General features: G+C 46.7%; 2 protein-coding genes and 1 long non-coding RNA gene across 3 annotated transcripts; 1 reads left to right on the top strand and 2 right to left on the bottom strand.

Moving 5' to 3' along the window:
• Positions 1 to 348: 348 nt before the first annotated feature.
• LOC131089262 (fatty acyl-CoA hydrolase precursor, medium chain-like) lies at positions 349 to 8,834 on the bottom strand. The gene is made up of 13 exons (XM_058033910.1): positions 8,754 to 8,834; positions 7,595 to 7,787; positions 6,786 to 6,930; positions 6,209 to 6,342; positions 5,720 to 5,873; positions 4,742 to 4,843; positions 3,816 to 3,923; positions 3,016 to 3,156; positions 2,845 to 2,931; positions 1,721 to 1,868; positions 1,405 to 1,536; positions 1,003 to 1,075; positions 349 to 588 (listed from the first exon to the last, which is right to left on the bottom strand). Exons 1-13 carry the CDS (start codon positions 8,824 to 8,826, stop codon positions 414 to 416), a joined length of 1,665 nt encoding a protein of 554 aa, XP_057889893.1. The 5' UTR covers positions 8,827 to 8,834; the 3' UTR covers positions 349 to 413.
• An 8,713-nt stretch (positions 8,835 to 17,547) lies between these two features.
• LOC131089260 (fatty acyl-CoA hydrolase precursor, medium chain-like) lies at positions 17,548 to 26,199 on the bottom strand. Its single transcript, XM_058033908.1, has 13 exons — positions 26,119 to 26,199; positions 24,797 to 24,989; positions 23,988 to 24,132; positions 23,411 to 23,544; positions 22,922 to 23,075; positions 21,944 to 22,045; positions 21,018 to 21,125; positions 20,218 to 20,358; positions 20,047 to 20,133; positions 18,924 to 19,071; positions 18,608 to 18,739; positions 18,206 to 18,278; positions 17,548 to 17,787 (listed from the first exon to the last, which is right to left on the bottom strand). Exons 1-13 carry the CDS (start codon positions 26,189 to 26,191, stop codon positions 17,613 to 17,615), a joined length of 1,665 nt encoding a protein of 554 aa, XP_057889891.1. The 5' UTR covers positions 26,192 to 26,199; the 3' UTR covers positions 17,548 to 17,612.
• Positions 17,721 to 18,588, top strand: LOC131089282 (uncharacterized). Its single transcript, XR_009115228.1, has 3 exons — positions 17,721 to 17,878; positions 18,047 to 18,144; positions 18,273 to 18,588. It is a non-coding gene; the product is annotated as an uncharacterized LOC131089282 (long non-coding RNA).
• Positions 26,200 to 27,554: the final 1,355 nt, after the last annotated feature.

The following is a 27,554-nucleotide window of genomic DNA, read 5'->3' as shown; positions in this document are numbered from 1 at the left end:
AAAGAAAGCAGAAAGAGTCTCTAGGAAGGACAACTGACCATGCCCTTCTGAAAGAAGAAGGGAATAAGCATATAAAATCGTCTGACATTTACAGTATATATATAATTTCTTGCAGATTTCAGTTCATGTGCCCATTCCCACCTCTGTATTCACTTTTGATATGCACTGAGTAGGTACCATGATCTGTCTGCACCCAGACAGATTGTGGGTTTTTTTTCTGGTTGCTTCATTAAATAGTGATTTTCAATCTGACAAACATTCTGAATGCCCCTTGTTTCTCTCCCTTCACTGTGATTAGTCCAGCAGATTACACAACAGTGAGTTAGAAGGTGATTATTACTCTGTATGCTGAAAAACTCATTTTCTTTGACTTTCCTTTGAGTTTTAAAAGCAAACTGTGCCCCCCACAGATCTTATAAATCTGTGTGTTCTCTCCTTCCAGTCTGACTTTGTTTCATGAGCTGTACCCAAAACTCCACTCTGTGTTCTTTCAGTTTCTCTGCTGCCTTTTGCTCCAGGTCTATTCCCAGGTATTTTTCCTCCAGGTCATACTGAGGCCAATGGACCAAGCCCTCCCCGTTGGGATTTCTGGAAATAAAAGAAGGAAAAGATAGCTCTCCATTTGCCAATCCATTGCTGTCTGCTCAGGTTCAGAGCATTTCAGAAAACCAGCAGGTGAGCCCAGCTGATGTGATTCTTGTACCTGAATAAATGGACAGTATTTTATGAAAATGCTCATCAGTGTAACAGCAAAATTGTAAAAGTTGCCATTCATTTTAAATCTAAAACTTCATTGCTGATGCAGTAACTGCTCTTAGATTTTTTTCTTCCTCATGTCTGCAGGTTCTTTAAAAAGACCTTTAAGAAGAGAAATTGCTTCAACATTTCTCTTCAATTCTGTCAAATTTCAGGAAGCACCATATAAGTACTGCTTCAGGCAGGTAAGTACGTTCCGGGCAGCACAGACTGAACTTGAGCTGTAATTAGCACTGTGATTCTCACCCATTTTTAGCAAAGTTGGTCCAGTATCTCATCACAGTTCTGCTAAGTTCATTTTCTTCTTTTGTAGCACCTCCTGCAAAGGGAGAGAGGGAAGGGCCACATTAGAAAGTAACTAATGAGTATCAGCTGTATCATTGCAACACCTCTCCTGGTTGCCATGAGCTGTTGGAGGTTTTTCTAGGAGAGACCTGCAGATGAATGATGTATTGCAAAGTATCTGCTAGTGAAGACAGAAGATGCTTATGCTCATAATGAGGCTTATGATATATAAGGTATGCTAATAATAGACATAATGTTTGTAATGCTTATAAAGAGAGAAATTCTATTCTAAAGCCATGCAGTAATTGAAATAAGAAGTAATGAGGGTCTAAAAGGAAGATGGAGGAAATATGGGTACATCACCAGCTAAGAATGGCTTTCCAAAGACAAAGGCAATCTCAGCTCCATGATCTGCTTTTACAAACTCTGGTAGAAAATCTTCCAAGTAACTCGGCCGATGCTGGAATTCATAAAAGTAGACTGGGTTGCCAGCATCTAGAGGACACAGAAAAGTGCTGGTTTGAGAGCTGAAAATACTGCTCCAGACATGATAAACTTTCATGAATAACTGTTTTGGTTAAAAAAACCACTACCAGTTCTCTAGATAGTGAAAAGTGCTGCACACTGTCCACACCACCTCCAGCCAGAATTGAACAGCTGTTCTGAAGCTGCTGGGTACCTCTGTGGGATCTGGCCACTTCCACAGAAGGGATGACAAAGTAGATATCTCCCAATGCATCCAGGAGGCCATCTCGGACCTGAGCAGGGCTTTCTGCATCCCCCATGTACTCCTTGTACACTCTGTCAACAACTTCAGATGTAAGGCCCTGAAACAGCAATGAAAAGTATTATAATGATGATGAGTATTGTAAGGAGCAACAGCAGTGGGTGAGTGTGGCCTCTGCACATCCCTGGCTAATCCCCACCAAGAGCTTTCAGAGAAAATCCCCAGCTGTGTCAGAGTGTGGCTCAGAGCTCAGAGCGGAGTTACACAGCTGTGGGTACAGGTGATCTTGGGCACAAGAGGGATGCAAGATCAAAGGATCAACCACCTTTAGATAAGCAGCAGTCAGTGATGCTGACTCTTCTCTCTTCTGTGCAAACACCTTCACAAGAGCACAGAAATCCTGCTGGATTTCATCAAATCCATTGATTGTTGTCGATAACCATAATTTCTCCTGTTCAGAACAAGCCTGGGCTCTGCATTTCCAAGTTCATGGTGAATGTCTGTGTCATTGATTGATGCTTGCAAGTACTGGCCCTGCTTCTACAGTCCTTAATTCTTACCTCATAATCTGTACTTTTCTATGGAGTAGCTTCAGGAGAGCACAAAGGCACCACAAAGCCAAGAGATTTGTAAATTACAGGGAAGCAAAACCTCGAGAGACCTGAAGGAATGTGTCAGTGCACCTCAAACCTCTCGGGGTTTCCTTTCCAGTGCCCAGCTACTGCTTTAGGAGGTTGTGTCCCATAGGTCTCTTGCCAGACCTGCTGCTGCTCTGCACGTCTTGCATGACCTGGGGGGATCTACAATGTCCAAGCGACCTTGTTTAGGTACCTGCATCACTCCTGGATTCCCACAGAACTCCTTTTGAAGAAGAGGGGCATTTAGGCTGCGAATGCAGAGAGTATTTCCAGTGACTGGAGGTAACAGGAGTGCAGCACCTGTGTGCCTGTTTCTGCCCCAATTCAGGGAGCTGTCCAGCACAATGGCATTTCCCTGGGAAATGTGTCCCTCCAGGAGTAAAACCAGGCAGACCAGCCAAGCAGCACCACTGGGTTATTCTGAAACTGGTCTCTTACCTTAATGATTACTGCTAAGGGGCTCGGTAAAATTTGACGTGCAACATCTTTATCCAGACCATCCACAAAAGGCGGAAATTTCATCATCTGTGTGATACAGAGAATGATACTTATTAAAACAGCCTCTATTTATAAAGTGATGTTTTAAGATCAACATTATAATTCTCTTACCATAGGAATTCCCCATCCAAATTCCCAGTTATTTACTCCTATGATGTATGGGACAGCATTGAATGATTTTTCAGAGAGTAGTTCCCTGGGACTCTTTGGAAAAAATACACCATCTACACATGTACTGATGTAAAACATTTCCTGAACAAAAAGTGAAAAAGAAAAAAGAAAGCTTCATTAGTGCATTCATTTTACTTCCTAAAGATGTTCAGATTTTAATAGCAGTTCCAAAGAGAAGCCAAATGAAAATACAAAACATCATGGTATCCAAGCCATGTTAACATTTTCTCTGACAGCTGTTCTGCACTAGGAAGGATGTTCTGTGAAGATTAACATTATATTTCTAATGTTTGTGAAGCAGAAGTCATTATACTGAATTTACATCTTTCCTTAGTTAATTATGGTCATGGATGTGTGGAACAGTGGGGAAAACCACTTCTCTACTGAAGTTTCAAACATACATAAGCAATGTGATAAGAACTTTTAGGTAGGACATAATATATTATTTGATATTCAGGTTCTTCGGAATCATCTGGGCCATTTTCTTTTCCTTGCCCTTGTTGAGCATGACAGCAAGCCACAGGTAGCTCCAAGTGCATGCAGAATGAAGGGCAGGAACCTGTTTGCACTTTTCAGGCAAGAATTCACTGCAGATCTGCAGTGCTGTCATGTGCTGAAAAAGTCAAGAACGTCAGATTTTACATCCACTTCAGGTTCTCCTAATATTACATCCCACCAAGGGTATTCTCTGGGATTAAAAGGTCTGCATTGTCATTTAAATGCAAGAAGAATCATGTCACCTCCATTTTCTGTGTTATCTGTAGTAGTTCTTCTTCAGTTTTTCCTCTCAAGCATTCAACCATTGCAGCTGAACTGGATTTTTCACAGCCAGCGACAGCAGCAATTTTCTGCAAGCAGTGAGAACAAACAGGTTTGGACACATTTCCTCTGTCTGGCTCTACGAGACACCGAGTGCAGCAGGAGCAGCCAAAGCTCCTGCACAAAGGATGCTGGAGCCTGGCTTGTCCCAGCTCCTGAGGGAGGGCACTGGAAGCCCTCACAATCCTTCACACCACGGGCTGGGCAGGAGGGGAAAACCTCTGCCTCCAGGTTTTCTTGATACAGAAATATTCTGAGACAATGCTGGTAAATAACAGGCTGGGCTGAGAAGGCTGGGTGACATAAAGGAGTTAGAGAATAAACCATCTGCAGGGCAACAGAGAGCACATTCTACCACTCTTGGTGATGTCTTTTTGGCTGAAGCAAGAGCTGCCATTAGAGACAGCTGTCTCTTTGATGTGCCAGCTTCCAGGTTCTGGAAATTGTTCTTTGTATTTGAAGAGAAAAGAAAGGGCTGGAAGCCTGTAGTTCTCAAAGTACAAAAAACTGAATAAAGTCTTGTTTGTTCGCACACTACATGCATCAAACAGGAGGGGAAGAGTATTCAGAGTCTGATACTGTTTTCCACCAAAAAAGTCTAAGTTCAGGTTTTTTGAAGACACTACATGTTACAATATTCCTCGACTTTACATTCTTCTCTCTTTGTGGATATTTGGGTGTTTGAAAATCAACACATAATTAAACATGTACTATTTGCACACAGAAATACTGCCTTTAAAGACTCCTTTGATTCACAACAAATATGAATTCACATGATTCAATATTTTGGACTGAACATTTAAAAATATATCTGGAAAAAGGAATTAAAATTACCACAAGTACCCACCCGTGCTTCCTCCTCAGGCTGGTCAGTGAACAAGAGCAGGGCTGCAGTGCCACTCTCTGAAATGGCCTTGTGGAACAAGCCCTTGGCCAGGGGAGATAAGACCTGTGAGAAAGCAAGGACAAGCATGACAAGCAGTGTGTTCTCCCCTGGGATTTTGGGTTTCAGTATCAGCAGTGGCCATTGGGGGCATTTTGAAAGCCCATGTGCTAAGAGTGCCCCTGTGCAGCCTCTGGCCACAGCCCAGCTGTGCAAAGTGCTTTGGCAGCGCTGGCAGGGATGGGGAGCTCAGGGCCTTTCCCTCCCCTGCCCTTTGCTCCCAGGGCCTCCCAGCAGCACCCTGCAGGGCAGGTACAGATGGGATGTGCCCAAGGCAGGCTGGCTGTGCTGCAGAAGGGCAGGAAAGAGCTTTTGGCCACGGGAAGCAGGGATGTGCATGCCAGGTACAAGGAAGCCTGGCTGGGCCGTGTGAGCTGTACCAAAGTGGGAGCGACTGGAGAAGGAGAGAGTCACAGCCAATGTGCTCCGTGTTGGAGTAAAGATTTTACACAATCACAGGGTCACAAACTGCTGGGCTGTACCAGCTGCCAGAACTATTCACCTCAATCACTTGGCACAAGTGGCTGTCAAAGCAAACAGAAATTGGGCAAGAGTGCACAACTCCTCCTAAAGGACTTTTCTCATGAGATTAGATTTTGAGGGGTTTTTGACATTGAAAAAAACACCCAAACTAACGAGAACTTAATTCAACAGATGAGTAATAACATTCTGTTACTTCACGACAGCATTTGAGTATGAAAAGGACAAATTATTATCATTCAAAATGTGTGTTGTTTTGCCTTGTTGTGTTATCAAAGACCCAGGTGATGTGTCACCGTAACCCCGTCCCTTCCCTCTCACTGACTTCCCATGCAGGTACTGAAAATGGATGGAGGGGTTTTCCCCCCAAGTAATTACAATTCATGATTACTGGGAACTTACAAGAGCAGAAACACTGATTCCTCCTGCAGATTCTCCAAAGATAGTGACAGATCCTGGATCTCCTCCAAAATGCATGATATTTTCCTGAATCCAGCGAAGAGCCGCCACTTGGTCTAAATATCCCCAGTTACCCCGGGCATGCTCATCACCAGTGCTGCAGGGACAGAACAGATTTGCTCAAGTGCTCAATGCAAGCCAAGAGGCAGAGGAAAACACAGTCTGTGGTGTGAGAAATCATCTGCCATTGTCTACAGAGAACTTCCCTCCAAGACTGACAAATGGATGGCTTGGGCATCCCTGAGATTGGAGCAGCAGCCCCACAAGAACAGACCTGGAAGCTGCCTTGGCACTGGAAATTGTCCCCAGGGCTGCAGGTGCAGTTCAGAAATGTTTCTTTGCATAAGCAAGTCTTCTGCACTTCTCTTTACAAAGGCTTTGCACACATCCTTTTGGAAATCACTTAGGAAAAACTGACATCATCCAACTCACCTAAAATATCCAGCAATACCGAGTCTGTACTGAATTGTTACGACCACCACGTTGTCAAATGCTGCAAATACTGAGCCATCATATGATGAAGCTGCTCCAATAACTAATCCACCTCCATGGATCCATACTAGGACCTGGAAAAAAAAACAGAGGATCAACCCAGCTCAGGTAAGAGCCCCCACTGAGAAAAACTAAATGTAGCCCATGATACAACATTTTGTGCTATTTCACTCCTATTCCGTCAGAATACATTTCACAAGTTGCAGAAATCTTTTAAATCTGAGGCCTGCAGGGCTACAAAATGGCACTGCTTTTGTTAAATGTTTACACTGTGTCAGTGCCCTGTGACTTTGGACTGATCCTTTGGATTAAATCAAGCACTGCTTAGCTAAATGGCAATACAATTTTACTTGTAAAATAGGATTTTGTGCCTCTTTAATTCCAACTAATATTTGCTGGGAGAAAGCATGTAAGTTGTTCATCACTACAGAAGTGCCCCTGCATGTCTGCTCATGGCAGAGGTTGAAGTTTTCCAGTCAGATAATTTTGCTGAAGGTGTTATAAGGATTTTGCTTACAGGCAGCTTCTCCTTTTCTCCTGTTGAAACAGGTGTGTAGACATTTAGGTACAAGCAATCCTCAGAAACTTGCAGAGGAACTATCTCTTTTCTGTTGGTAATCTTATCTGAAACATACTGTCCTAGTATTGGTTCCTGTAGACACCTGAATAAATGCAAAAGTAACAGGCAAGAGAATTCACAAAATTCTGAAAGCTGTGAAGAGAAACGTTTTTGTATTTCCACAACAAAGTGCCAAGCAGAAACTGATCTCCAGCACACGTTTAGATTGGTATGTGAAATACATATGCAAATCTAAATGAATTATTTGAAGTCTCCAATAGCTTTTTACTTTGCAATGGTAGATATTGGACTTGAGACAATAAACAGGGCCAGTAGAACAACTCAAGGGAGTGAGACATTTACAAGGTAGATTGGCATTGCTGTGCATTTCCCAAGTGCCCTTTTAAGCACTTGACTCAGCAGTTTCCCGCTAACGTTGTGCCCCAACATTTCCTCAGCTCCTTTCTGTCCCTGCTCCAAAGGTTTCCAGTGATTGGTAAGGGCTGGCCAAGTGCCCCCGAGGCAGAGCATTGTCTGTAAGTGCTGCTCCATCCCAGCTCTCTCTGATGCCTGTCAGAGAGCAGCTGCTGGCACAGAGAGCAGCTCCCAGAGTGTCTTTAGAAATGCATCCACTGGGACAGCTGCAGGTGCAACGAGGGGGCACCAAGGAATTTGTCTTCATGGATGGCCCTGTGAGCACATCAGAGTCCTGGAAGTGCCCAGAGTTTAACATCATGAAAGGGTCAGTGGTTTTGTCATGGCCTTACATTGGTGGGTAGGAAGTGGCATCTCTGACACCTTCCCATGGCTCAGGTGGCTGGGGTTCAGAAAACCTCAGTGATCCAACAGGAGGCTTAGCAAAAGGAAGCCCCAAAAAGACATTTACAGTCCTCTCAGCTGTGTCCACGTGGAATTGGTACCCTCGGACTCTCCCGTATTTGGTCTCTGCTTCTGGTTGTTCTGTGGGACAGCAGCACAGAATCACATCACTGCTCTGGTTGTAAGTAATTGCTACATTTGCTACTTAAATGTACACCTTTTGTGCACTTAGACAAGTAGTTTTTATACATAAAGCTTCAACAAACTCACATCAGCTTTAACACTATACTATCTTAACATGCTATTTTATTTTACTAATTTGATCACTAGTGTTTGCTCATTTACATTTGTTTAATTTAAATTTAAATTTTAATGTTTTTAAATGGAATTTTAAATTTCTTCTGAAAAATTTTAATTATACCTTTATTAAATCAGTAGAGCTGATATTTTTTCAGCTTTCATTTTGATTGGCCTCATTTTCCATCTCCTTCAGGTATATAATTTGTATTGTCTTACTGAAGACACATTAGTGGTTGCATAGAGATCTTACTATTATTTTTTTTGCCCTGGGTTGTTAGATAAAAACCCATTTTAACCCCATGTGGGAAAGTTCTACCACCAAATACAGATGTGGTACTGTGGGTACACAGCCTCAGCAGGCAAGATTCTGGGACAGGGATTTGACTTATTGCAAAGAAGGCAAGTAAAACAAATGAGTGAAAGCAGACGAAAAACTGTAGTGAAATTTTTACTACTGCAGCTCAATTTGTGTGCCCAGCTCAGCCCAGGCTCTGTGCCCATCTCTGCTCAATGTTTGTACCTGGCTCAGCCCAGGGATTGTGTCCAGATCATCTCAGGCTTTGTGCCCATCCCTGCCCAGGATTTGTGTCTATATCAGCCCACGGTTTGTGCCCATCCCTGCCCAGGGTTTGTGTCCATGCCAGCCCAGGGTTTGTGTCTATATCAACCCAGGGTTTGTGCCCATCCCTGCCCAGGGTTTGTGCCCATCCCTGCCCAGGGTCTGTGCCCGGCTCTCGGCTGGCCCCGGAGGCAGCTGCAGGTGCCCTCTGTCCTGCAGCTGCCCCGGGCCGTATCCCCGGTGTTTACCTGTGGCCACCAGCGCCGCGGCCCCGAGGCAGAGGATCCAGGCCAGCCGCGCCGTGTCCCTCGCAGCTGCCATGGTGCCACTGGGCCCCAGCCCGCGGGCCGGGCCTTTATAGGCTGGGCCTGGGCCGCCTTACGCAAGGCAAAGCCGGCTGAGGCGAGGCAGCGCTCGGGCTGCGAGCCAGGCCGGCACTGCCGGGCCCGGCCCGGCAGCGGGGAGCCCTCCTGCCCGCGGGGCTCCCGCTGCCTCCCCAGCGCTCCTTTGCCGCGGCAGTGCCGCAGTCCCGGGCACCGCGGCCCCCAAGCGCTTTGCAAACGGCCCGGCATTGCCGGGAGCGCTGTCCTGCGGCTGCAGCACCTCCGGCTGCGGCCCCGGGGGAGGCTTTGCTCAGCCTGCCCCGCACACACCCGCGGGGCACCTCGGCTCTGCTCGCTCCCATTCACTGCCTCTGGGACTGAGATCTGCGGGTGGGAAACACAGCCTAGCCGGGACCAAACCAGAGCCCTGCAGGTGTACTTTCACCGAAGTAAACGTGGAGTTATTTCTATTCTCAGAGAAGCATGTTTCTGACAAAAACACCAATACTAGAAAATCCCCAGCTTTTACATGCAGGGTGCAGGAGGCACCTGTGACTCATTTCTGTGTGTTCAGGGACGTTTGGAGTTGTGTTGTAGTACAGTAACAATCAGAAAGAGATTAATGATTAGCTTTTATCTAGTGGGAGCAATATTCACGGGTGGTATTTGGGTGGTAACTCTCTATCTAATGCCTCTGGAAAATCCAGAGGATTTATTGCAATACATTGCTCATCCATAATTGAAGGATGATATGTAAAGGAGAGAACAGAGTAGAGATTTTGTGCTCACATTAACTAAGAGGTTGTGTTGGTTTTATGCAGGTATTAGGCTCTGCTTTTTTTCTTTTTCCTAACTCAAAAGCTCTTGCCCCAGAAAGGCAGTTTTGCAATTTCTGATTATGTGAGTTCTCAGTTGTCAGAAAGAGCATTTCAAAGAATGAGCTGATCTGATGACAGAATGGTTGGGGTTGGAAGAAACCTCCAAGCTCTACTCATGCCACCTGTGCCATGGGCAGGGACACCTTCCTATCAAAGCTGCCCTTGGGCACTGCCAGGGATGGGGCAGATACAGCTGCTCTGGGTGCCAGAGCCTCAGCACCCTCAGAGGGGGAAATCTCTTCCGTGCATCTGATTTAAACCTGCCTCAGTTGGTTTGAAGCCATTCCGTTCCCCCTTGTCCTGTTGCTACATGCCCTTGGCCAATGCCCCTCTCCATTTTCCTTGGAGGCTGCCTGGGGCTCCTGCAAGGGGCTCTGAGGTGTGCCCAGAGCCTTCTCCTGTCCAGCTGAACAGCCCAGCTCTCTCAGCCTGTCTCCACAGGAGAGGGGCTCCATTTCTCCACATCCAGTCCTGCTCACACCTCTCTTTACAGCTCAGTGGCTTACGAGAGCCAAAGTCTTCAAATTAGCTCAGCCCATCTCTTTTGCTCCTGTTAGTGCTGAGTGCTGTGGCTGTGCTTGTGCACTTTACTCCAAATGCTCCTTGTGCACTTTACTCCAAATCTTGCCCTGTGTACGTGCACAGGTGTGATTTACAGTGCCTGGAGATAAACCCCAGCCAGCTTTAACCTGGCTGCTCGCAGGGCAAACCGGTGGCAGGCACTGCAGGTGACCCCAAGCAGTGCTGGCTGTGTCTGCAGCCTGTGCTGGGTTTGTGGTGGCCCCTGAGCTCTGCCCCAGGGCCCTGCCCGCCCTGCCAGGCTGTGCTGGGTGCAGCTCCTGAGGCTGAGGGCACGGCCAGTGCTCACTGTGCCGTGCCAGATGGGCAATGCTGTGAGTCTCACCTGCTGAGAAACCTATGAGGACTGTAAACCCACCTTAAAAAATACTAAATACAGTGAAAAAGATGTACCTGTTAAGAGAAAATTCCTGTTTGAGGTTGCAAGTGAACATTTTGCTTCTATTTCTTTGGTTTCTGATGACTTACAATCACTAACTTCCACACGGGACTCAAATCTACCAGATATCGGCTGTATTCCAGTAAAACCCCCTTCCTCTAATAACTTCTCAAACATTTTTGTGCTTCTTAAATTATGATGTTGTTATTTTCAATTTTGAATCAAGCATAATTAAAGTTCTACAATTTTGTTATTGTCAACAAAAATCGACAGGACCCGCGCTGCTGAAAAGTCTTCTATGCAGATTCTGCAGTTGACAGCAGCTTTAGCTACAAACAAATCCAATGCTGTCCCCAATCCAGGCACAAGAGGCCAGAAGTCCTCACTGTAACCCCTTAGGTAAATATTTTACTAAGAAAATATTTACAGGAACCATGCACAACAAGTGTTTTTCAGGCAAACTTTACTAAACCTTCAGGTGTCTTTCCATCAGCCATCTCTCTAGCTAAAATCCCCCCAAAAAATAAACTCCTAAAAATGCAACTGAAATGGAAGAAAATCTTTAGGCCTGTAAAGGAAATAGCATGGAATATCATGATCTAAAGTCCTGCCATGGGGCACAGATCTTGTTTCAGGGATTAACCATCCACTGCACCTCCTGGAGCCCATGAACACTGCTCAGTCCCTGAGAAACAGCTGAGCTGAAAGCACCTTGGAGTAACTGCAGCTTTGGCAGCACTGGGTGCACTGCACAGCACCCCAATGGTTCCTAAAGGAGCTTCCAGACAATTGTCACCAGTCAGGCTTAGTGAGAGTGCCATTGAGATTCTCAGCCAGCATACAGGAAAGCACACAATTCCTTCAGTTTCTCCATGAACTGCAGACCTGTTCTCACCTTTCTGACATCATCTGCTCCAAATCAAGGCATTCTCTCTGCTGATACTCCTTCAGTAGCTTATCTGCATGATCCATATCAAGGAAACCCATGTAATCTTCCTCATCCACAACATTGATGTAGAAGGGCTGGAACACAGGAGCTGAAGCAGCCATTGCCATCACCACGTCCTCACTGGCTGCAGGAGGTGTTTCCTGTGGAGTGTGAGAACCTTGGTAGAGTTGAAGCAGGGGTTGGCAGGGTGGCTGTGGGGCTCTGCTGAGCTATGTGGGGTAGCTGGTGTGTTGGTGTTGCTTTGGCTGGTGCTGGTAAATTTTTTCCTTTGCCTCTTCAGTGCCCATGCTCAGGAGCTGCTGGTTTCCCACTGGGCTTGGTGAGAGGGTGTCCTGCTCTTGGCCACCGAGTGATGGTGTGCCATGTGGTCAGCACCATTTTTTGGGCAGGTTTGTTTGCTACAGTCCCCACGGTATAACACTCCTGCATGATTTTCCCTCCACCCTTTGCTTGGTGGGCCCCCTGCAAGGGCTCTTCCCACACTCTGGAAACTTACAATTGGCATTTGGAAATGTGGAAAGGCTCCGAGAGGCTGTGCCAGTGGCAGGGTCAGGGAAGGCTGTTGGCAGCAAGGCATCTGTGGTGTGTCACAGCGTGTGCCAAGCAGCCACACGGTGCTGCCCTGCCAGGTGCCACGCTGCAGGCTGCAGGGGACACTGCCCCACGCTCAGGGTGCACAGGGGCGGCTAAGAGAGCACAGGTGAAGGAAGGGAGAAGGAATTCAGAGCATAGTTAGTGCAAAGCTTTATTAGGAGCCACGAAGAGCCCCCAGCCTCAGGGGTTACAACTCCAAAAAGCCCCGAGACAAGAGGAGCAGTATCTTGTATTCATGGCCAGTACCAAAGGAGGGGTTTAATTACCCACCAATAGAGGATCAACGGGGAGGGAACTGGGAGACAATTGACAACTAGAACAACCTTTCATGAAACTTAGTGGGAGGGATCCCTGATCCTTGACCAATCACTCAATGTCCTTCATGGAAGCTTCTAGAGATGGGGGCGGAGAACTGAGTAACAGACAAGGCACCGGGGAGGGGATTTGAGGATAAACAAGAGAGGTTCCAGTGGAATGGGTGGAGCGGGGATAGCATTGACATTGGGGAATGGAAGGTAACTTAGGGTGCAACTACAAACCGGGGAGAAATCAGGAATGAACCAAATAACACAACACAACAGCAGTACCCTCATGGTGTTCTGCAGGGGGACGATGATCCCTTGTGTCTCTGGAATGCTTTAACTCTGGCAGGGATTTGTGCTGAGGGAAGAGTGGTCCCACTTCTAGGTATGACAACTGCAGGAGCTCCTGGTGATGTAATTTCAGATCCATCCATGGAGGCACAGCCAGGGGCAAGGCCACACATGCAGGGATGCTGGCTTGGGGGCCAGCCCTGCCCCCTGATATACACTGGATTGAGGGTGTAGGTACGTTCCCCCAATGGAGGCATGGCCATGCTCCATGGAGTTGGGAATTATTTTTGGGGCCAGGCCACCTGGCCTCAAGAGGAGGCTGTCCTGGTGTGCGTGGGGTCACGGGGGTGCTAACCTGGCAGCGTGGGGCAGTGCCAGGGCGGCTGCTGCAAGCTCTGGCCGCACAAACAGGGCGGCACGCTCAGCGTGCTGTTGCCTAGACCCACGATGCAGCCCTGGGCAGCCGGAGAGCGACTCAGCTCGGCACAGCAGTCCTGAGTGGGCACAGTGGCTGTGCTTGCCTCTGCTCCAGGCTGAATTGCACAATCCAGCATTGCACCTGGCCAGGCACCGGCTGCTGCCGCGGCACGGGCAGTGTGTGGGGTTCCCCCATCTGCCGGACCCTGCCAGGGCCGGCCACCGGCCGGGGCACTGCCTGTGCACGCCGAGGTATCGGCTCTGTGCAGGCTCTCGCCGCCCGCTGGGATTCAGCTGTGCCTCCAGCCCTCACCACGCCTCTGGGAATGTTGTGTAATCTGTTGTAATCATATTGTTGTATATTATATTTCTAGGGTCTCATACCTTCTCTCTGGGTGTTTTCTTACAACAGCTCTTCACAGCAGTGTTGTTGTTCAGGGCTCCTCTCCAACTCTCCCTGAATGGCCAACCCCCTTTTATCCCAGCTACCTCCATGGGCCACAGCTGCTGCCCAATCAAGGACATCACAGCTGCAGCCCATTTGCAATAACTAGAATCAGGGCTGGGTCACTTATATGATACAGAGATCTTTTACTGCCATGCATATATTTACTCAGGCCCCTATATTTCCCCTTTTTCTCTTAACACATTTTTTAATTACACAGTTACAATACACATATCTGTCCCCGCTCTCAGGCTGCCACAGCTCTCGGCTGTCTTGAATACATACCTTTCCTTAGATGTTCTCAGGCTCCTTTTCTCAAAGGCCATGCTATTCAAAGCTCCTGCTTCTTTCTTCTACAGATCTGTCCCAGCTCTATGGGTACCACAGCTCTTGGCTGTCTTGAATACATACATTTGCCTAGATGTTCTCAGGGCTGCATATTCTATCACATCGGGGTCACCAGATGTTGTAATCATATTGTTCTTTATCATATTTCTAGGGTCTCATACCTTCTGGATGGTCTTCGCACAGCAGCATTGTTGCTGCTTCTCAGTCAAGGCCCCTCTCCAGCTCTCATGAATGCCACACCCCGTTTTATCCCAGCTACCTTCATGGTCTACAGCTGCTGCCCAATCAAGGACATCACAGCTGCAGCCCATTTACAATAACTAGAATCGGGGCAGGGTCACTTATACAATACAGAGATCTTTTACTGCCATACATATATTTACTCAGGCCCCTATAGTAATCTTCCCTGTGGCGCCAGTTCAGCGCCTCACGGTGCGGCACGGCCGCTTTTCCCAGCACACAGTCCTCACCACGCATCTTGGTTTTTATCCGTCTTATTAAATCCCATATCAGTTTCCAAGGTCTTAGGATTTTAATTGCATTTCTGTCACTTTTGTAAGCTGCATATATTCACCACTTTATGTCCTTGTATGAATATTTGATGCATTCTCTTTGGTAGGTTCTAATCTCTGATTTTTAGGTCATATTATCCTATCTAATAAATTCTCTTTTTCAAAGTAATTTCTTTAGAAAATGGGTCCATACCTGCATTGCTGGATGTTCTTCCTTCCATGGAGACGGTTACTCCCATGTTCTCCAGTGGAATTTTTTCTATTTAAATGGGATATATAATAAGAATTCCAGATTCTTAGAAGCTTTTCGCCACAAAACAGACCTGCCCACTGTATAAACTGGGTGGATCTTCACGCTCACTTCTTGTTATATCTGGTTATTGGCTGGCCTGGCCACTCTCTGCACTCACCTTTTGATTTTTTCTTCAACTAGCCGGCTGGTCTGTCGGGTGCTCTGCCTGCACACCGGCCTGCCTGCTCCCATTGTAGCCACAGGAGCTGGCTGAGTCGTGTCACGTCGGGGTCACCACAGCTATGTTGGCATCCACGTGTTCTGTGGGGTCGGTGGTGAGACAGGGATGACACAGCCCTAGAGCTCCATGTGACAAACTCTGTGCTTTATTGCTTACAGTCTTCTTATTCAGGGAGTCTAAAACTCCCAGGTGTAGACAGCTCATGGGTCTGAGTCTCACAGAGCCCAGCTCCTGAGCAGTGAGGTGCCTGCAGCCCAAGAGGGAAGGTGATCAGTGAAGGTCCCTGTCTGTAAACCCAGGGACTCCAATGCCACAGAGCTGCTGGAGCTGGGAGCACACTCCACCTGCTCACAGCTTCCTTTCTCCCAAGCAGCTCAAGGGAGGCACAAACAGCTCTGTTACCCTCCCACGGGGCTGAGATCATCGGAACATGTCCAGCCCCAAACCTTAACAAGGCAATTCTGCTGACCAGGAATTTGTGTTTCTAACAGCTGCACATCACTTAGAGCTTGTTGGCTGCTCTCTTTCACAGATTAAATCTCCTCCTTGTTGATCAGGTTTGCAAGTTACAAATTATCAAACTGCAAAGAACATCCTATTTTAATAAAAATTTGTATATTTCACACTCAGCAACAAGATGATCTGAGAAGAGACACTGGCACAGAACAAACATAGTTACTCAGCACATTGGAAAGGCAATTACAGTAATTATGGATAATTAATAAACTTCAAAAAAACAAAGATTAAGGCTTTTCTTGACAGAATGTGAAAAACAGAACAGCAGCAGTTCTTCCTGAATAGTATCAGTAAATATACTGCTGAGAATTTATTCAACTGTTGGTGCAGCTGTGAATCTGAACCAAGTGACGATGAATACTAAAGCTATGAGATAAAATGAGGCTTGGGACATAAGGTAAGGATCTGCAGTTTAAATGTGGCCTATTCACTGTGGCCGTGGTGTTATTCCTTTCCCAGCTGTTTGACCGTGTGTACCAGTCTTTATATTTGGGGTTTAAAATCCACAGATGGACAGAACACTTCCTCTCACACAGCCAGAAACTTCTTTGTAATCATGTGTGCCTGATGTGTGCCTCCCTTCTTCCCAGGAGTTGTACTGATGGCTCTGCATTCCCAAAGACACAGGATTCCTTCTGTCTTGTTAGGATAATGATTTTTGTGAATGTGCAGGGACAGACACATTGATTCAACAAACACACCACTAATGGACAAAAAGGCTGTGCCAGATCAAACAAGGGAAGGGGTAAGAAATGTGTGACACAACTGGCAGCATGGTTGCTGCAATTAGCTGTTCCTGATTGCCACAACTGGAGTTTTTCACAAGTTATGGAAAATGCAGAAAAGGGGGTGGCCAGGTAGTGCAGATGGCACTGCTTGAGATCCACAGGTGTGCAAAAGCAAGTGAAGCCAGGGGAGAGGAGGAAGAAGAAGACACCTACAAAGGGTCACCAGCTGGAGCAGGAGCTTGGGCTGTCCCTGTGAGAGCCCCCAGGTGCTGTGGGATGTTGCAGCTGGGCACCAGTGCAAGGGGGAGTTGGAGTAGGGCTGTTTGTTTGTTTGTGGCCATGAGGAGAGCTCGATTCCCACATTGTCCCTTTGTGTCCTGCTTGCCATGTAAGTTGGAAAAAAAGCCACTTCCCTCCCGGTGTGCCCTGAGCCCTTCCCCAGCTGGGGGAGGCTGGGGGTGCACACTCTGCATGTCAGCAGATCTCCTCTCTGGTGCTGCTGAGCCAACAACGTGCAGGGAGCACCACCAGCCTTTGCTCCCCCTCTGCCTCTGTGGGCTCTGTCCTGCCAGCACTGCGTCCTCCTGCAGCCCCTGCACCGGGCATTTGCCAGGAAGGGGTGAAGGACACACAGTCACAGCCCAGAAGAGGCTATGGAAGAGCCTTAAGCCTCAGGTCCTGCACAGACACCTGCAAAGATTCATACCTGAAACCATTGGGGTGGAAGAAAGAACCTGGGCACGTTTCTGGCTTCTCACGTGTGCCTTGACCTCTCGGAATGAGCCTCCATCAGTTTAGTGAAAGACAAGGAAGTTCCAAAAATCAAAGCACCATTTATTTAGAACAATTCAGACAGCAATAGAACAGGTAGAGATTTTCTGTCCTCTTTTGTGAGATGTCAAGCTCACCTCACAGACTTTGTTTGATGGATGCTCTGCTGCCTACAAGCTATTTCCAGTGAAAGAAAGCAGAAAGAGTCTCTAGGAAGGACAACTGACCATGCCCTTCTGAAAGAAGAAGGGAATAAGCATATAAAATCGTCTGACATTTACAGTATATATATAATTTCTTGCAGATTTCAGTTCATGTGCCCATTCCCACCTCTGTATTCACTTTTGATATGCACTGAGTAGGTACCATGATCTGTCTGCACCCAGACAGATTGTGGGGTTTTTTTCTGGTTGCTTCATTAAATAGTGATTTTCAATCTGACAAACATTCTGAATGCCCCTTGTTTCTCTCCCTTCACTGTGATTAGTCCAGCAGATTACACAACAGTGAGTTAGAAGGTGATTATTACTCTGTATGCTGAAAAACTCATTTTCTTTGACTTTCCTTTGAGTTTTAAAAGCAAACTGTGCCCCCCACAGATCTTATAAATCTGTGTGTTCTCTCCTTCCAGTCTGACTTTGTTTCATGAGCTGTACCCAAAACTCCACTCTGTGTTCTTTCAGTTTCTCTGCTGCCTTTTGCTCCAGGTCTATTCCCAGGTATTTTTCCTCCAGGTCATACTGAGGCCAATGGACCAAGCCCTCCCCGTTGGGATTTCTGGAAATAAAAGAAGGAAAAGTTAGCTCTCCATTTGACAATCCATTGCTGTCTGACTGCTCAGGTTCAGAGCATTTCAGAAAACCAGCAGGTGAGCCCAGCTGATGTGATTCTTGTACCTGAATAAATGGACAGTATTTTATGAAAATGCTCATCAGTGTAACAGCAAAATTGTAAAAGTTGCCATTCATTTTAAATCTAAAACTTCATTGCTGATGCAGTAACTGCTCTTAGATTTTTTTCTTCCTCATGTCTGCAGGTGCTTTAAAAAGACCTTTAAGAAGAGAAATTGCTTCAACATTTCTCTTCAATTCTGTCAAATTTCAGGAAGCACCATATAAGTACTGCTTCAGGCAGGTAAGTACGTTCCGGGCAGCACAGACTGAACTTGAGCTGTAATTAGCACTGTGATTCTCACCCATTTTTAGCAAAGTTGGTCCAGTATCTCATCACAGTTCTGCTAAGTTCATTTTCTTCTTTTGTAGCACCTCCTGCAAAGGGAGAGAGGGAAGGGCCACATTAGAAAGTAACTAATGAGTATCAGCTGTATCATTGCAACACTTCTCCTGGTTGCCATGAGCTGTTGGAGGTTTTTCTAGGAGAGACCTGCAGATGAATGATGTATTGCAAAGTATCTGCTAGTGAAGACAGAAGATGCTTATGCTCATAATGAGGCTTATGATATATAAGGTATGCTAATAATAGACATAATGTTTGTAATGCTTATAAAGAGAGAAATTCTATTCTAAAGCCATGCAGTAATTGAAATAAGAAGTAATGAGGGTCTAAAAGGAAGATGGAGGAAATATGGGTACATCACCAGCTAAGAATGGCTTTCCAAAGACAAAGGCAATCTCAGCTCCATGATCTGCTTTTACAAACTCTGGTAGAAAATCTTCCAAGTAACTCGGCCGATGCTGGAATTCATAAAAGTAGACTGGGTTGCCAGCATCTAGAGGACACAGAAAAGTGCTGGTTTGAGAGCTGAAAATACTGCTCCAGACATGATAAACTTTCATGAATAACTGTTTTGGTTAAAAAAACCACTACCAGTTCTCTAGATAGTGAAAAGTGCTGCACACTGTCCACACCACCTCCAGCCAGAATTGAACAGCTGTTCTGAAGCTGCTGGGTACCTCTGTGGGATCTGGCCACTTCCACAGAAGGGATGACAAAGTAGATATCTCCCAATGCATCCAGGAGGCCATCTCGGACCTGAGCAGGGCTTTCTGCATCCCCCATGTACTCCTTGTACACTCTGTCAACAACTTCAGATGTAAGGCCCTGAAACAGCAATGAAAAGTATTATAATGATGATGAGTATTGTAAGGAGCAACAGCAGTGGGTGAGTGTGGCCTCTGCACATCCCTGGCTAATCCCCACCAAGAGCTTTCAGAGAAAATCCCCAGCTGTGTCAGAGTGTGGCTCAGAGCTCAGAGTGGAGTTACACAGCTGTGGGTACAGGTGATCTTGGGCACAAGAGGGATGCAAGATCAAAGGATCAACCACCTTTAGATAAGCAGCAGTCAGTGATGCTGACTCTTCTCTCTTCTGTGCAAACACCTTCACAAGAGCACAGAAATCCTGCTGGATTTCATCAAATCCATTGATTGTTGTCAATGACCATATTTCTGCTTTTCAGAACAAGCCTGGGCTCTGCATTTCCAAGTTCATGGTGAATGTCTGTGTCATTGATTGATGCTTGCAAGTACTGGCCCTGCTTCTACAGTCCTTAATTCTTACCTCATAATCTGTACTTTTCTATGGAGTAGCTTCAGGAGAGCACAAAGGCACCACAAAGCCAAGAGATTTGTAAATTACAGGGAAGCAAAACCTCGAGAGACCTGAAGGAATGTGTCAGTGCACCTCAAACCTCTCGGGGTTTCGTTTCCAGTGCCCAGCTACTGCTTTAGGAGTTTGTGTCCCATAGGTCTCTTGCCAGACCTGCTGCTGCTCTGCACGTCTTGCATGACCTGGGGGGATCTACAATGTCCAAGCGACCTTGTTTAGGTACCTGCATCACTCCTGGATTCCCACAGAACTCCTTTTGAAGAAGAGGGGCATTTAGGCTGGGAATGCACAGAGTATTTCCAGTGACTGGAGGTAACAGGAGTGCAGCACCTGTGTGCCTGTTTCTGCCCCAATTCAGGGAGCTGTCCAGCACAATGGCATTTCCCTGGGAAATGTGTCCCTCCAGGAGTAAAACCAGGCAGAGCAGCCAAGCAGCACCACTGGGTTATTCTGAAACTGGTCTCTTACCTTAATGATTACTGCTAAGGGGCTCGGTAAAATTTGACGTGCAACATCTTTATCCAGACCATCCACAAAAGGCGGAAATTTCATCATCTGTGTGATACAGAGAATGATACTTATTAAAACAGCCTCTATTTATAAAGTGATGTTTTAAGATCAACATTATAATTCTCTTACCATAGGAATTCCCCATCCAAATTCCCAGTTATTTACTCCTATGATGTATGGGACAGCATTGAATGATTTTTCAGAGAGTAGTTCCCTGGGACTCTTTGGAAAAAATACACCATCTACACATGTACTGATGTAAAACATTTCCTGAACAAAAAGTGAAAAAGAAAAAAGAAAGCTTCATTAGTGCATTCATTTTACTTCCTAAAGATGTTCAGATTTTAAATGCAGTTCCAAAGAGAAGCCAAATGAAAATACAAAACATCATGGTATCCAAGCCATGTTAACATTTTCTCTGACAGCTGTTCTGCACTAGGCAGGATGTTCTGTGAAGATTAACATTATATTTCTAATGTTTGTGAAGCAGAAGTCATTATACTGAATTTACATCTTTCCTTAGTTAATTATGGTCATGGATGTGTGGAACAGTGGGGAAAATCACTTCTCTACTGAAGTTTCAAACATACATAAGCAATGTGATAAGAACTTTTAGGTAGGACATAATATATTATTTGATATTCAGGTTCTTCGGAATCATCTGGGCCATTTTCTTTTCCTTGCCCTTGTTGAGCATGACAGCAAGCCACAGGTAGCTCCAAGTGCATGCAGAATGAAGGGCAGGAACCTGTTTGCACTTTTCAGGCAAGAATTCACTGCAGATCTGCAGTGCTGTCATGTGCTGAAAAAGTCAAGAACGACAGATTTTACATCCACTTCAGGTTCTCTTAATATTACATCCCACCAAGGGTATTCTCTGGGATTAAAAGATCTGCATTGTCATTTAAATGCAAGAAGAATCATGTCACCTCCATTTTCTGTGTTATCTGTAGTAGTTCTTCTTCTGTTTTTCCTCTCAAGCATTCAACCATTGCAGCTGAACTGGATTTTTCACAGCCAGCGACAGCAGCAATTTTCTGCAAGCAGTGAGAACAAACAGGTTTGGACACATTTCCTCTGTCTGGCTCTACGAGACACCGAGTGCAGCAGGAGCAGCCAAAGCTCCTGCACAAAGGATGCTGGAGCCTGGCTTGTCCCAGCTCCTGAGGGAGGGCACTGGAAGCCCTCACAATCCTTCACACCACGGGCTGGGCAGGAGGGGAAAACCTCTGCCTCCAGGTTTTCTTGATACAGAAATATTCTGAGACAATGCTGGTAATTAACAGGCTGGGCTGAGAAGGCTGGGTGACATAAAGGAGTTAGAGAATAAACCATCTGCAGGGCAACAGATAGCACATTCTACCACTCTTGGTGATGTCTTTTTGGCTGGAGCAAGAGCTGCCATTAGAGACAGCTGTCTCTTTGATGTGCCAGCTTCCAGGTTCTGGAAATTGTTCTTTGTATTTGAAGAGAAAAGAAAGGGCTGGAAGCCTGTAGTTCTCAAAGTACAAAAAACTGAATAAAGTCTTGTTTGTTCGCACACTACATGCATCAAACAGGAGGGGAAGAGTATTCAGAGTCTGATACTGTTTTCCACCAAAAAAGTCTAAGTTCAGGTTTTTTGAAGACACTACATGTTACAATATTCCTCGACTTTACATTCTTCTCTCTTTGTGGATATTTGGGTGTTTGAAAATCAACACATAATTAAACATGTACTATTTGCACACAGAAATACTGCCTTTAAAGACTCCTTTGATTCACAACAAATATGAATTCACATGATTCAATATTTTGGACTGAACATTTAAAAATATATCTGGAAAAAGGAATTAAAATTACCACATGTACCCACCCGTGCTTCCTCCTCAGGCTGGTCAGTGAACAAGAGCAGGGCTGCAGTGCCACTCTCTGAAATGGCCTTGTGGAACAAGCCCTTGGCCAGGGGAGATAAGACCTGTGAGAAAGCAAGGACAAGCATGACAAGCAGTGTGTTCTCCCCTGGGATTTTGGGTTTCAGTATCAGCAGTGGCCATTGGGGGCATTTTGAAAGCCCATGTGCTAAGAGTGCCCCTGTGCAGCCTCTGGCCACAGCCCAGCTGTGCAAAGTGCTTTGGCAGCGCTGGCAGGGATGGGGAGCTCAGGGCCTTTCCCTCCCCTGCCCTTTGCTCCCAGGGCCTCCCAGCAGCACCCTGCAGGGCAGGTACAGATGGGATGTGCCCAAGGCAGGCTGGCTGTGCTGCAGAAGGGCAGGAAAGAGCTTTTGGCCACAGGAAGCGGGGATGTGCATGCCAGGTACAAGGAAGCCTGGCTGGGCTGTGTGAGCTGTACCAAAGTGGGAGCAACTGGAGAAGGAGAGAGTCACAGCCAATGTGCTCCGTGTTGGAGTAAAGATTTTACACAATCACAGGGTCACAAACTGCTGGGCTGTACCAGCTGCCAGAACTGTTCACCTCAATCACTTGGCACAAGTGGCTGTCAAAGCAAACAGAAATTGGGCAAGAGTGCACAACTCCTCCTAAAGGACTTTTCTCATGAGATTAGATTTTGAGGGGTTTTTGACATTGAAAAAAACACCCAAACTAACGAGAACTTAATTCAACAGGTGAGTAATAACATTCTGTTACTTCACGACAGCATTAGAGTATGAAAATGACACATTATAATCATTCAAAATCTGTGTTGTTTTGCCTTGTTGTGTTATCAAAGACCCAGGTGATGTGTCACCGTAACCCCGTCCCTTTTCTCTCACTGACTTCCCATGCCGATACTGAAAATGGATGGAGGGGTTTTCCCCCCAAGTAATTACAATTCCTGATTACTGGGAACTTACAAGAGCAGAAACACTGATTCCTCCTGCAGATTCTCCAAAGATAGTGACAGATCCTGGATCTCCTCCAAAATGCATGATATTTTCCTGAATCCAGCGAAGAGCCGCCACTTGGTCTAAATATCCCCAGTTACCCCGGGCATGCTCATCACCAGTGCTGCAGGGACAGAACAGATTTGTTCAAGTGCTCAATGCAAGCCAAGAGGCAGAGGAAAACACAGTCTGTGGTGTGAGAAATCATCTGCCATTGTCTACACAGAACTTCCCTCCAAGACTGACGAATGGATGGCTTGGGCATCCCTGAGATTGGAGCAGCAGCCCCACAAGAACAGACCTGGAATCTGCCTTGGCACTGGAAATTGTCCCCAGTGCTGCAGGTGCAGTTCAGAAATGTTTCTTTGCATAAGCAAGTCTTCTGCACTTCTCTTTACAAAGGCTTTGCACACATCCTTTTGGAAATCACTTAGGAAAAACTGACATCATCCAACTCACCTAAAATATCCAGCAATACCGAGTCTGTACTGAATTGTTACAACCACCACGTTGTCAAATGCTGCAAATACTGAGCCATCATATGATGAAGCTGCTCCAATAACTAATCCACCTCCATGGATCCATACTAGGACCTGGAAAAAGAAACAGAGGATCAACCCAGCTCAGGTAAGAGCCCCCACTGAGAAAAACTAAATGTAGCCCATGATACAACATTTTGTGCTATTTCACTCCTATTCCGTCAGAATACATTTCACAAATTGCAGAAATCTTTCAAATCTGAGGCCTGCAGGGCTACAAAATGGCACTGCTTTTGTTAAATGTTTACACTGTGTCAGTGCCCTGTGACTTTGGACTGATCCTTTGGATTAAATCAAGCACTGCTTAGCTAAATGGCAATACAATTTTACTTGTAAAATAGGATTTTGTGCCTCTTTAATTCCAACTAATATTTGCTGGGAGAAAGCATGTAAGTTGTTCATCACTACAGAAGTGCCCCTGCATGTCTGCTCATGGCAGAGGTTGAAGTTTTCCAGTCAGATAATTTTGCTGAAGGTGTTATAAGGATTTTGCTTACAGGCAGCTTCTCCTTTTCTCCTGTTGAAACAGGTGTGTAGACATTTAGGTACAAGCAATCCTCAGAAACTTGCAGAGGAACTATCTCTTTTCTGTTGGTAATCTTATCTGAAACATACTGTCCTAGTATTGGTTCCTGTAGACACCTGAATAAATGCAAAAGTAACAGGCAAGAGAATTCACAAAATTCTGAAAGCTGTGAAGAGAAACGTTTTTGTATTTCCACAACAAAGTGCTAAGCAGAAACTGATCTCCAGCACACTTTTAGATTGGTATGTGAAATACATATGCAAATATAAATGAATTATTTAAAGTCTCCAATAGCTTTTTACTTTGCAATGGTAGATATTGGACTTGAGACAATAAACAGGGCCAGTAGAACAACTCAAGGGAGTGAGACATTTACAAGGTAGATTGGCATTGCTGTGCATTTCCTATGTGCCCTTTTAAGCACTTGACTCAGCAGTTTCCCGCTAACGTTGTGCCCCAGCATTTCCTCAGCTCCTTTCTGTCCCTGCTCCAAAGGTTTCCAGTGATTGGTAAGGGCTGGCCAAGTGCCCCCGAGGCAGAGCATTGTCTGTAGGTGCTGCTCCATCTCAGCTCTCTCTGATGCCCGTCAGAGAGCAGCTGCTGGCACAGAGAGCAGCTCCCAGAGTGTCTTTAGAAATGCATCCACTGGGACAGCTGCAGGTGCAACGAGGGGGCACCAAGGAATTTGTCTTCATGGATGGCCCTGTGAGCACATCAGAGTCCTGGAAGTGCCCAGAGTTTAACATCATGACAGGGTCAGTGGTTTGGTCATGGCCTTACATTGGTGGGTAGGAAGTGGCATCTCTGACACCTTCCCATGGCTCAGGTGGCTGGGGTTCAGAAAACCTCAGTGATCCAACGGGAGGCTTAGCAAAAGGCAGTCCCAAAAAGACATTTACAGTCCTCTCAGCTGTGTCCACGTGGAATTGGTACCCTCGGACTCTCCCGTATTTGGTCTCTGCTTCTGGTTGTTCTGTGGGACAGCAGCACAGAATCACATCACTGTTCTGGTTGTAAGTAATTGCTACATTTGCTACTTAAATGTACACCTTTTGTGCACTTAGACAAGTAGTTTTTATACATAAAGCTTCAACAAACTCACATCAGCTTTAACACTATACTATCTTAATATGCTGTTTTATTTTACCAATTTGATTACTAGTGTTTTCTCATTTAAAATTGTTTAGTTTAAATTTTAATTTTAATGTTTTTAAATGGAATTTTAAATTTCTTCTGAAAAATTTCATTATACCTTTATTAAATCAGTAGAGCTGATATTATTTCAGCTTTCATTTTGATTGGCCTCAATATCCATCTCCTTCAGGTATATAATTTGTATTGTCTTACTGAAGACACATTAGTGGTTGCATAGAGATCTTACTATTTTTTTTTTACCCTGGGTTGTTAGATAAAAACCCATTTTAACCCCATGTGGGAAAGTTCTACCTTCAAATACAGATGTGGTACTGTGGCTGTGCAGCCTCAGCAAGCAAGATTTTGGGAATGGGATTTGACTTTTCTTATTGTAAAGAAGGCTTGTAAAACAAAAGACTGAAAGGAGATTAAAACTGTAATGAAATTTTTACTACTGCAGCTCAATTTGTGTGCCCAGTCCAGCCCAGGGTCTGTGCCCATCTCTGCTCAATGTTTGCACCTGGCTCAGCCCAGGGATTGTGTCCAGCTCAGCTCAGGCTTTTTGCCCATCCCTGCCCAGGATTTGTGTCTATATCAACCCAGCGTTTGTGCCCATCCCTGCCCAGGGTTTGTGCCCATCCCTGCCCAGGGTTTGTGCCCATCCCTGCCCAGGGTTTGAGCCCATCCCTGCCCAGGGTTTGAGCCCATCCCTGCCCAGGATTTGTGGTCATACCTACCCAGGGTTTGTGCCCATCCCTGCCCAGGGTTTGAGCCCATCCCTGCCCAGGGTCTGTGCCCATCCCTGCCCAGGGTTTGAGCCCATCCCTGCCCAGGGTTTGAGCACATCCCTGCCCAGGGTTTGAGCCCATCCCAGTCCAGGGTTTGTGCCCGGCTCTCGGCTGGCCCCGGAGGCAGCTGCAGGTGCCCTCTGTCCTGCAGCTGCCCCGGGCCGTATCCCCGGTGTTTACCTGTGGCCACCAGCGCCGCGGCCCCGAGGCAGAGGATCCAGGCCAGCCGCGCCGTGTCCCTCGCAGCTGCCATGGTGCCACTGGGCCCCAGCCCGCGGGCCGGGCCTTTATAGGCTGGGGCTGGGCCGCCTTACGCAAGGCAAAGCCGGCTGAGGCGAGGCAGCGCTCGGGCTGCGAGCCAGGCCGGCACTGCCGGGCCCGGCCCGGCAGCGGGGAGCCCTCCTGCCCGCGGGGCTCCCGCTGCCTCCCCAGCGCTCCTTTGCCGCGGCAGTGCCGCAGTCCCGGGCACCGCGGCCCCCAAGCGCTTTGCAAACGGCCCGGCATTGCCGGGAGCGCTGTCCTGCGGCTGCAGCACCTCCGGCTGTGGCCCCGGGGGAGGCTTTGCTCAGCCTGCCCCGCACACACCCGCGGGGCACCTCGGCTCTGCTCGCTCCCATTCACTGCCTCTGGGACTGAGATTGCGGGTGGGAAACACAGCCTAGCCGGGACCAAACCAGAGCCCTGCAGGTGTACTTTCACCGAAGTAAACGTGAAGTCATTTTTATTCTCTGAAAAGCACCTGTGTGATTTACAGTGCCTGGAGATAAACCCCAGCCAGCTTTAACCTGGCTGCTCGCAGGGCAAACCGGTGGCAGGCACTGCAGGTGACCCCAAGCAGTGCTGGCTGTGTCTGCAGCCTGTGCTGGGTTTGTGGTGGCTCCTGAGCTCTGCCCCAGGGCCCTGCCCGCCCTGCCAGGCTGTGCTGGGTGCAGCTCCTGAGGCTGAGGGCACGGCCGGTGCTCACTGTGCCCCGCCTCATGGGTAATGCTGTGAAGAAAACAATGAAGACATAACCCTCTGTGCAGAGTACCAATGAATTTGGGGCCTATATGTGTTCCCTGGCAGGCCTTTTGCCTTGATTCTCAAGAGTGACACAAAAGGTCTATTAAAGTGGCCTGGGAGTAGTCTGCACTGTTTGAATATACGGTCTATACAGTAATGATAAAGTGAGCATTTTTAAATGCAGTTAATGGTACTGGGGGCTGGGGTACCAGTGATGCAGCTGCGAATAGATGATCTTTTTCCTCTATGTGTGATCTTTTACCTCTATGCGTGATGAAGTTTTCCTAGACACCTCAGAAGGACTGCACAGGAGTAAACTCTGCACTCCTGTTTGCCTGCTTGGGTGCTGCTGTGTATTCTCTCACTGTCTCCTCTTACCTGGGACTGTTTTTGTTCCTGGCAAGGGAAAACTGTTTCCATGCAAGATGGAACTGCAGGAATTCCTCCTTGTGGCTCAGCTCCCACACTGGTGAGCATTCATGCCTCAGCTCACTCGTGACACACAAGCTACAGGAGGGGTCCTTTGCTGCAAAGGCAAATATCCTGTACTCCACCTGCTGCTCTCTCCTTTTGATGTAACAAAGTTGTTATCTTCTATGACCTGATCTTTGCTG

The sequence above is a fragment of the Melospiza georgiana genome, chromosome 14 (assembly GCF_028018845.1).
Source record: "Melospiza georgiana isolate bMelGeo1 chromosome 14, bMelGeo1.pri, whole genome shotgun sequence".
NCBI lineage: Eukaryota > Metazoa > Chordata > Aves > Passeriformes > Passerellidae > Melospiza > Melospiza georgiana.
The sequence above is the reverse complement of the archived record's forward strand: the minus strand, read 5'-3'. Positions and strand labels throughout refer to the sequence as shown.

What these genes read in the sequence shown, in the direction of transcription:
- LOC131089260 (XM_058033908.1), bottom strand. Translation starts at nt 26,191, where the DNA reads ATGGCAGCTGCGAGGGACACGGCGCGGCTGGCCTGGATCCTCTGCCTC. An exon ending in CGCGGCGCTGGTGGCCACAG is followed by an intron (nt 24,990 to 26,118) that starts GTAAACACCGGG and finishes GCTGTCCCACAG; the next exon opens with AACAACCAGAAGCAGAGACC. An exon ending in TTGGATGGGGAATTCCTATG is followed by an intron (nt 20,134 to 20,217) that starts GTAAGAGAATTA and finishes TGTATCACACAG; the next exon opens with ATGATGAAATTTCCGCCTTT.
- LOC131089262 (XM_058033910.1), bottom strand. Translation starts at nt 8,826, where the DNA reads ATGGCAGCTGCGAGGGACACGGCGCGGCTGGCCTGGATCCTCTGCCTC. An exon ending in GAATCAGTGTTTCTGCTCTT is followed by an intron (nt 4,844 to 5,719) that starts GTAAGTTCCCAG and finishes GCTTTCTCACAG; the next exon opens with GTCTTATCTCCCCTGGCCAA. An exon ending in AGCCTGAGGAGGAAGCACGG is followed by an intron (nt 3,924 to 4,741) that starts GTGGGTACTTGT and finishes CACTGCTTGCAG; the next exon opens with AAAATTGCTGCTGTCGCTGG.